At 33.3% G+C, this 11,158-nt stretch overlaps 1 protein-coding gene across 1 annotated transcript; it reads left to right on the top strand.

The window, feature by feature from the left end:
* Window positions 1-3,994, top strand: LOC149795187 (uncharacterized). Its single transcript, XM_089964919.1, has 3 exons — window positions 1-177; window positions 3,063-3,277; window positions 3,748-3,994. The coding sequence occupies exons 1-3, from the start codon at window positions 80-82 to the stop codon at window positions 3,888-3,890; spliced, it is 456 nt and encodes a 151-aa protein (XP_089821045.1). The 5' UTR covers window positions 1-79; the 3' UTR covers window positions 3,891-3,994.
* Window positions 3,995-11,158: the final 7,164 nt, after the last annotated feature.

An 11,158-nucleotide genomic window follows, 5' to 3' on the forward strand; every position in this document is an offset into this window, starting at 1 on the left:
AGGTAAAGGGGTCTTAGTTTGGAAAGAGGTTGACAGCAAGGTTGTACTACTTGTTAGCTTGCAGTGTTTTAAAGCTATTATGGCTGCCGTAACAAGCATCGCCTTTATTCTATCGCTCTTTTTTGTGATCGCAAAATCTGGGTTCTTCCGTAGCCCCTGTGAAGAGGTGACATATGGGTGAGTAACAGGAACTTTCTATACATCTTACATGTTACGAATCTCAGAAACCAGCCCTTTATTTACATGTAACGTAAAATTCAAGCGTGAAAACCAAATCGTGCAACATTTAATGTCACTAGAGCGTGGACACTGACAGTAGTTTCTAAAAACAGATCCGAAGGCCTGTATCTGCCATTAGCACCATTTTATGATGACGACAGTAACACAGTTCTCTGTGTATTTTGGTAATAACAATTTTGATACAATTTTAGTCCCAAATATTATGACGATCCGCAATATAAACAGTCTAGACTATTCATGTTTTCTGCAGAAATATATTTATATACATGCTGAACTATTTTTATACTACAAATGGTAATTGAGTTTTCTATACTTTATTAACTAATGGTTCTGGAGTTTAAATCTCTAACCACTTTCTTTGTATCCTAATTCTGGGCGCAAGACAAGATGTGTAAAATATAAGATTTTGGTATATTCTTTCTCATTCATGTTAAGACCAGCTACATTAAAACGGTTTATTGTATATTGCTTTCTAAAACATCCCATGTCCTTGCAAATGAAAACGCTGTACAACGATTTTGAAAAATATTTATCTTTTCTTTATTTGAAACACTTCTGTTTTGCGAGAAGTGCATTCTTATACACTGGCGGATATACACAAAAGCTAGAATAGCTTTCATACTTTCAATTAAATTCAATATATATCTCATGAATGGATACATGTAAGTCTTGTTTAAGAAAAATTTCTGGAACATGTACGTGTTATTATCATTAAAAACGAAGTACTGATGATACTCGAAGATAGAAAACTTTAGCGGATTAATATTTAGAAAACTATATACTGTGAATGATGGGACTAAACGAGGTCAAGTGCAGACAGTCAAAGAAGTCATTTTATCATACGTATGTCAGGAATGTTTCGGAATTCTCATAACTATTATCAGCACCGATCACAAATATACTTCAATACGGAAAGTGTGATAGCCATCGGGTTACAAGTATGCATGTAACTGACATGAATCCCAGTCGACTCTAAGAAGACCAATTTGGCAGTCTTCATTAAAAGCATTGTCATGTTTGCCACGTGTATTGTATTCAAGGCCCAATATATATGAAATTTGTTGCGCTGGTTAAGTCTTGCTTCGTCTTCTTGCACCAGGATGATTACAATGCAATATCACAACGGTATTTCAATGCGTGATCTATTGCGCGGAAATTACAATATCATATTGCCTATTTTACTTCATTTAAATTCATTTTCCACCGAGCAAAGTTTTCCTGAACATTAAAATGACATTATTTTCAGTTAGTTTATAACTTTTCATTTACATTCCATTTGGTTATGGCACACCACACCAACTTGTTAAGCCTTATCTTATTACCAATAGCCCTTAGCCATGTTTTGAAAAGAGGCTTTTCCGTTACTTTAGTTAATTTTGGTCACAAAATGAAGTCCTTGTCGTTAACGGCAGCTTTCTCTATATTTCTTTCTTTGCTTTTACTTTTTACATCTTTTCGTTGCCTTTTATTCAACTAACTTATCACGATTAGAAACTGAAGTGTCATTTTATGTGTAATACATCTGATGAAAATTTCGGTCGCACAAAAGGCATCAAGAAAGCACATGTAATGCACCAACCTGCACCAAGAAAGCCTTATGTACTGCCTGCCATCAGAGTAAACGATTGAGGCAGTCGACAAGTTCACCTATCTCAGCAGTAACCTGTCACTTGCAGTCCAAATCGATGATGAATTCAATGCCAATTGCAAAAGCAAGTGTTGCCTTTGGCAGACTACTTGCAAATGTGTGGAAGCGCAGATATATTGGCATACAAAACAAAACTTAAGGTCTAGAAAGCCACTTTGCTGCCAACCCTGCTGTATACTTGCGAAACCTGGACGGTGTAGAGACATCATTCCAAAACGCTGAGCCATTGTCACATCGGATGCCTGGTGAAACTGATGAGGATAAGGTTACATGACAGGGTTTCAGAAACTGTTGTTCTTGTACGAGCAAGAATTTGAAGCATCCACATTCTTCTTATGAAATCACAGTTGAGATGGGTATGCCACGTCACCAGGGTGGCAGAAGATCGTCTACCAAAGAAGATATTCTACTGCAAACAGAAGAAAGGAAAGTGACCTCAGGATGGTCCAAAGGAACCCTTTAAAAGATTTCCTCGATTATCCTTGAAACACTTCAATACTGACCCTGAGTCTTGTGAAGATCTCGCAGATCTTTCCACCTGTTGCAGTCTCATCCGTACTGGAGCTACAGATTTTGAAATCAAGGAGAACTTCAGATGCAGTACAGAAGCGTGAGCAGCGTAAATCTCAGAAAATGTACCCGTCCTCCATTCATCAGGCAATCACAAGCGGCATCTCCTCTCAAGTTTGCCACATATAGTTCGAACACAAATTAGCCTGATTAGCCATTCACAAACTTGAAGAAACAAAACTGGTTAGTGATATCATGGTCATCATTTAACTATGAACTGCAACAACTAAACATTTGTAAGCGGTTCGAAATTTCCAGTAATATAACAGGCTTTACATAGTTTTATTCACACTCTAAATGTATGCAATGCAGTTAACTACTTTTAACAAAAATACTTTCTAAGCAATTAAGAGAATGTTCAAGGTAAAAGATACAAGTAAAGTTACTAATTTCTAGTGAATTTAGACTTACGGAAAATTTGGAAAAATATTCAATAATTAATGATTATTAATTATTTGCACCTGTGATTACACGCATCAACATGTAATTCTGGATATAAAATAGAGGATATAGTTTCATTTGTGATTCGTCAAATGCTTATATCAAGCTTAAGACATTAGTGATTTCCAAGTCATATGTAGTAGAATGTAGGTATATTTTTCAGAGTTGCATCTGGTCAGGTATACAACGTAAACCCATCCTGCACCCAGGGATCTGTGTCATGGAGTTATCCAAATGGTACCTTAAGACTTTTCTTCGCACCAACTGACTCTCAAAATCATAAGTTTGCCGTCTGTTTCGAATCACATGCCAACGAGTCTACTTTCGATGTTATGGACGTAACAAAGGGAGATCAGCAACCTTGTAAACGAACCTCAGGTAACTGTACGCACGTGTCTTAGTATGAAATAGTCCTTGCATTAGAATAACAACTCTTGTCTCATAATGTATAATTACTTAACTTGGAGTTGGGACAAGCTCATTTATTTATGTAACTTAAAGTAATAAATTTGAAAGACAAGGTAGTGATTATTTATGTTTTGTGTTTTGCGTTTGTGTTGTGTTTCATGATTTGTGTATCTGTCTGTGTTGTGTTTTAAAGTGATAATCAAAATTAATAACATAAAAACAAACAAACAAACAAATCATGACGCCCAAATCTAAGTAATTCGTGCGATGAGAACTGAACTATGAACTTTGCTAATTCAAGGTGATTAGGATCCAGCTAGCCTTATTAGGAAGACTGACGACATGTATACGTATTCTTGTATGCGAACAATATATGTTTTCTCCTGACTAGTTTATCACCTATAATAACGATGTCAATGACGTTCTATATGTTTCCGCAGATACAGAAGTTTGCACAGATTATCACATCAATGGCGTCCTCACTGATGTTGCAGCCGAAGGCCCACTGCGTTTCATGGACGAAATCCGATACCGAGTTGTAACGACTGAGCTGAATCCACCAGTCGCTGCTATTTTGCCTTGATCGCAAAAGAGATGCACGTTTGTAACAGTGCCTGCAATTTGTAGATTGTAACTGACATAAACAAGTCTTCTATGTTTCAGCTAGCTAATAAAGCAACAAACTGATATTGACTTTAATTTGTGTATGTTACTGTGTCGCCGTTACTTATATTCTACCTCCCGCGTATGCGTTTCTTCTTGTTCTCTCTCTCTCTCTCTCTCTCTCTCTCTCTCTCTCTCTCTCTCCAAGCAATAGACATGTCCTACTTCATATTCAACAAATCTATAGATTATTTCCATGAAATACGTTCTTTCGAGAGCAACAATATATTTGCCATTTTTGTTCTTTAGGTTTCAAATTCCGCAATACTAACATTACAATTCTTTAACGGTATCAGTTGTCTCTATTTTGACAAAATATTATGAAACTATTTTATGCAACAAGACTCAAAGTCAAATTTATAAAATATATTTGCGTCACACAAACATAAATGTTAGCTCACATCAGCTTTGTTATTATAATTACTTTGTAGCAATCAGGAATATAGTGTAGGCAATTACCAACAAATCCAATGTACTATTCGTTCATTGTATGATCAATTGTAAAGCTTCATGACTTGATGAAGCAGGTAAAATATGATGTTCTATTCTCATAATTACTAATGATACTAAACTAAACAGCAAGAAATAAAGCAGAACATTATTTTAAGCATCATCCTAGAATATTGTCGGATCAAAAAGAATGCATAAATACAAACTTAGTTCCTTCCTTGTACTTAAAATACATTACTACTTGATTTCTGCATAATATGAACCATGTTTAACCAGACTAAATGCATGTTGCAAAGGCTAAACGTTGCAATATCCCCTCAAACCCTTGTATATCAATTACGCGATTTATTAATGAAGAATATGCATACTCGATCATTATATATGAATCACGTTGAAACTTATTTAGGTGTTTGTGATGTTTTAACCTTGAGCTATGGTGAGATGATTGATTACACGAAAGGAAAAATACAAAACATTGTTGGGGCCAATCGATCATCGCACACAATGCGATAGACGGTTAGATCAATGACACTATGCCGATGGAAAGATGAGATGCACGGTATATCGCTCCGTCATACAGTTGTTATAATTTCATCGCGCTCAAAACGTGTGATTATTTCATTTTGTAAAATATTTCAATACCTGCGCCGGGATTAACAAAATGACCTTGCCCTTTATACTATCAAACCAAAATTTGTAGCCGATTTTCTGATCATATCATCGGGCCATCCTCATATTTGGTACCATGATTTAGTGTATAATAAATTTTGAAAATAACATTTTAGCAGAATATTCTCATAGGGTCACGGTGACCTTAACGTTGGCATTTTAACATCATAAATTGTTGTTTGTTCTTAAAGAAGTTGGCAACCATGCGCAAGTTTTGATAAGAAACATACTCTAGGACGGCAACTAATGTGCTGAAGCAAGTTTCTTCTTCTCTTTGTGTCACATGACAAAAAATTTTCACCTTCTGAATACAAAGTCAATAGGATTCTCCAATGAGTGCAATGCAACCCTAAATTTCGACAAGGTACGTGGTCTAGATCTAAACGTGTTACCTGGAAGCCAACAAAAACAGATAATAGAATGGATGGACAATGTTATAAGATGATATAAGTCTTACAGCTCCCCATAAAAGGGAATCGTGTGAAATGTTTCTTTGCATCTTTTTCTTATACTGGTATAAAGGATAACTATATAAATGTATTTCATTTTTGAACAAAACGTATACGCTTGTGAACTCGGAGGAGTCTGTGTCAAACGAGGTCATTAATAGTAGAGATAAGGGTGAATATTTTAGGTTGTCCATGGCCACTCATTGTATTATTTGGAAAATAAACATATAATAAGTCCGTTCAAGAAAACGAGCTACGTGGTATATGCATTTTGGGCTTACTCTGCTTACTATAAAGCCATATGAGAAGGGAATCATTGGCAGTTTCGGATCATACTGAAATTTAATAGCTCTGCGCATCAAATATATGCGTATTAAATAAGTAAATTAATGCATCCATGATTTACAGTGCCATAAATTCCAATATGTATCTACAAGTGGAGATTATAAAATGATAAATGTATGGCCATCATGCCTCAGACTATAATAATTTCCTTCTGTGTAATGTATAACCATTAATTATTGCATAATTGTTAATGTACCTGATAAACCTTTGTGACTTTCTACACATACTAAGTCATCTAAATGCATGAAATCCGAAACTTTTCATTATGGTTTGACAGACTTGTCTTTGTGTATTATAACGGCAAACAGATTAACTCTGAGGAAGTAAAAAAAAATGTGCTTGACTGACATATATTATTGTACAGCACTAAATTTTAATAATCGATACAGTTTTGTATACGTTGAAGTCTGCCCTTTTATTATCAACATAGTCTGTACTATTTGAAAACAAATGAACTATGAAACACACCATTGAGCTTGGTATTATATTTTTGGAATATCTTCCTGATTTTGGTCAACCTCAAAGGAACACAAGAACATCATATACCAGCGTAGTTGAGATTGTTTGCTAAGGAAGCACATTGACTGTATACTATCGAAAGCGTGTTTTTGCTTGATAGAAGAATTGGTGAATTACATATTTATGCGGTGGAACAATTTTACGGATGTTCCCACCAATGTGTTTTAAAAAAAAAATTCACACAATACGGTCAAAACGAGTACGGAAACAACGATAGCAAAAGTAGATAAATAAATTGTAGCGATGATTGTATCCAGAACACAGACATAACCATAAACAGGAACTAAAGATGTAATATTCTTCAATTTCAGTAATTAAGGTGCATCACCAATAGTGAATCGGCGAGAGCGGCAGAGCAAATGGTGATGCAAAAGTTTTTACAGGATAGAAAATAATAATACAAAGTTACTGAAACAGGCTACAATATTTTACCTTCGTAATTGTGACTTAGCATCTCGTAATTCCGACAGCGATATCGTAGCTACGAGACACTAAGTCATAAATATGAGACCAAATATTGATTTTGACGTATTACGAACCGCTATTCATAAAACGCTACTCGGCTGTTTTCAGAGGGGTGATATAGATATTTCACGACAGTAATCAGTTATTTCGATATATATATATATATATATATATATATATATATATATATATATATATATATATATATATATATCCATTTAGCACGCGAGATAGGTGTAGCCAGAATTTGCGGTGTAGAAAAACTCTAACAATTAAGAGATGTATTCCAGTTTATTGTTGATGGTCTATACCATATGTCAAATAATAAAAAAATTAATAAGCACAGACACACACACTCACACACACGTCAATAAAATAAACACAATTATATTCTACTGTATAACGCACACGAATCAAGCCAAGATATTATCAATACAATTTATTTTATATACTTTCTTGGTAAGTACTTTTAAACAAAGCAAAGAAGGAATGGCTCCAGAAGGCACCAGTGAAGAACACATAGATATTGTATGCCAGAAACATTGCTATAAAGTTTCAGTATCACGGAGTAATAATTACAGAATTTATATAGCAAACTACAATTCTAAATTACTTTTGACAGAATTGTCAGCAATTTATAATATAGAAGAGGAGTCGTAGAAATAATATTTTGCATTATTTCGTTCATGAAGAATAAATATACTCGCATTTTAGGCTTCACATTTCAACAAATCTGTATCTAGAATCCCATTTTTTTAAAATAAAAATGCATCGATACTATAAACCAATAAAAAAGAGATAAAATAAGCAAATTAAATATATAATTTAAAATTAGGATTCGATCGCTATAAATCTTAACCGTGCACCAATTACACATATCTTTGGACTATCTCAAGCAAATATCTTTTCTGTCTGAGTTAAATGAACGGCTGTGTTATTATTAACAGTTCCTTGTTATTTTAGTTTTAAATTCATAGAGAAATATGATAATAATGAAACACTAAGTCAGACTCTAAACAAACTTAACGTAAACATGAATGATACTGGATATAGCGGATTGTATAAAAAAATCTGATAAATCAAATTCGTTGTACCCTGAATGTGCAGACGCCCACATAAGTGAGACCAATGTGACATTAAAGTCGAAGATATACAAAAAGATAGAGAGAAGAAGTCAATAAGAAAATAACATCTGTTAATCGGAGTATCGCAGAACAAACTACTACATTCCTAAAAAGTTTTCAAATGCGCAAGCCTGATTTGCAAAAACATCAATACCATGTCAATTGGTTTACAAGTTTTAAAACTGTTTGTATGGAATCATACGCAAAATCTGTTTTAAATGCTTAGCAATTACTGATCAAACGATAAATGTTAAAATATTAACCAAGGAGAATGAGGTGAAAGAAATTAAAAAAATATCTTTATCAATTGCAAAACATTAGAATCGCAACTTTAATTACAGAAGAATAATGACTTTGAGGAAGTCAACACAATGATACAACTTAACGATTCGAAACTTAGGCAAGGGAATAAAATATTTTAAAAAAAAGGACATAGTAATACTCAAAAATGAACTATATGTTGGAAAGGAAACAAATCTAACACAGAGTAAATTATATACTGATAAGGAATGTATTCGTAACATTGGTATGGTACAAGGAAGTATTGAATATTTAGACAAAAGGATAAATCGATTAAGAAGAGACTTTCACGATACAGAACAAAAGATAACAAAACACGGACGAAACTGATAATGACAGAGATAAAACAAATATAGCATTTTTGAAATAATAGTTTGATTTTTATTATCCAGAAAATGGCTTTATTCTGCATTTTACAATGGGAGAGCCATATCACCCTCCTAGAAATTATGGAATTGAAAGATAAATGTCAACAGTGTTTTTATATTTTCTGCTTTCAACACTACAAACAATATAAACAATTTATGGATTTAACGTTTTGCTACATAAAAGTTACTCCACATAGAGTCTGAAGACTATTACTTTTTTGTTTTAAATACATGTCAGGTTATATTAAAGTTGCATAATCTTCAATCTCCAATCTCAAGATGATCTTTAGAATATTTTATATTAATTTTACACGATGAACGTAGTTCTTATGAAGTAAATATAAATGAAAACATTGATCGTAGGAACGTTACAACTACTCAACCGATACATAAAGATAAAGAATAAAATAATAATAAAAACATATTAATATATTTTTTGAGAGTAGTTAACGATGTTATTTCTAGCTACGCAGATTTAAATTATGATATTGGTCCCAAAGATGTTTCTGCCATTAAAAATGAGGATGGAAAGATTGCTCAATTAATGTGATCGTGTCATCAATTAAAAACATAATAATGAAAGAAATAGTATTATCTCTTTGGTTTATATCTTTGAGAGACCTAATTGATATTATTTTAAATACTAATGAAATATCATACGATACTAAACTAGATAGTCCAATTGCTAGTGAAATAAACATGAATAACAACTGTATTACAAATTTAAGAGAAGCAGTAAAGTAAAATGATGGATCTAATATGCAATTATTTTACAAAAACGTTTTGATGGTCAGATACAAAATAGTTTAGAAGGTACTAACCTTACAGATGTCATTGTATGAACCAAGGAAGCTAATTAAAATTGAAATTTATTAATAAGACTATACCAGAAATAACATAGAAGATAGATGAAAATAATAATATTTCAGCATAAATTATACTAACAAAATCAGGAGAACTTGACAATGAAAAATATAGCCGTCTGTTAGGATTGAATGAAAGAATTGGTTCGCTTAAAACGTCTTTGAGTGGACATGGAGGCAGCATTGCCTAAATTAAATCAACATAATAAAGTTCATGTTTAAATACCTGGAAATATATTATTTCTCTTTGTTTAACGCAAATAGTTGGGCACATTATATAGTTTTGTTGAATATGATAGAGAAGATACGTCTGTGAACATGTAAAATATAACAATATATACTGAACTAAAATCTGTGCTTTTTGAACAAATTGATGACAAGAATATCAGTTGACATGGGTTTTATTACAATCAGTACATTAGGTTTCCGTATAACATTTCAAGGGTAAGTGACTCATGTTTTCTATTAAACGTTTTGGTTTTCATTGGTTCACGATTTTCTCATACAAAATTTGGAAATTACTAGCCCAGGGTTTTTGTTGCTGAAACAATTATGTTGAGGGTCAGTGGTCCAGGTTTTTATTCTTATAACAAATATTTTTTAGGCAAGTGGCCCAGGTTGAATAGCAAATGTTGACGATCCGAGGCCTGGGTGGTTAAGGCGTTTAGTAGATATTTTGAAACCAAAAATCTAGGGTGAAGATAATTGGTTAGGGATTGGGATCAAACGTCAGGTACTAAATGTCAAATGTCAATTGGCCCATGAGTTACGCTTTCTAGAAGGAAAGGTCTTTGGTTTTTCACACAAAAACTGGCCAGCTGTCACTTGTTTGTTGAAAACCGGTTTAAACTGGATGAAAATTGATTAATCAGTATAAATGTTTTAAATTGGTCGAGAGTTCCAGGAGTTACGTTTCCTCAACTTCTTCTAGCGTTTCAGAATAGTACAGTCCCTGGTGTGATAGTGTATTCGTATGCAATCAATAACAGTAGGAAACTGTAATACTATGCGTAATCTACCCCAGTGTAAGGCGACCGCATTTATATCACGATACACTTCATGACTGAAGTTTTATAGTGAGGATCATTGTATTTTGCATTTGGTGTGTGACATACATGGAAAATTACGGAATTGTAGCTGTTTGTGTAGTATGTGTTTAATTTTAAAGTTTCGTGACTTCAAGAATCCGGTAAAATATTATGTTCTATTCTATAATTACAAACAGTAAAATAAAATAATAACTAATCTTGAGAAATAGATAGCAAAACTTTATTTGAAGCATCGTTGATAAATGTTGTCAAAATATAGAAGACTGCATAAAAAAAACAGTATAGTTCCCCTTTCTTCACTGAGTAAATAACTTAGTATTTTCTGAATCGTATGCATCCGGGTTAATGAGTCTAAATGATTTTTTCAAAGGCTTAACGTTGCAATATCAATGCGTATAGCTTACACGATTAATCAATGCAAAATATGTTGTACTTAGTCTATATAGATGAATCACGTTGAAGCATAAGCAGGTGTGAGTGATTATTAAACCTTGAGCTATGGCGAGATGATTGATAACTGAGAAGGAAAAGTACAGAAACCCGTTGGGGCTAATATATCTCAGATTTAAACTGTTTGTAGAAAATCA

Source organism: Sinohyriopsis cumingii, chromosome 7, assembly GCF_028554795.1.
Source record: "Sinohyriopsis cumingii isolate HCF-2022 chromosome 7, ASM2855479v2, whole genome shotgun sequence".
Lineage (NCBI taxonomy): Eukaryota > Metazoa > Mollusca > Bivalvia > Unionida > Unionidae > Sinohyriopsis > Sinohyriopsis cumingii.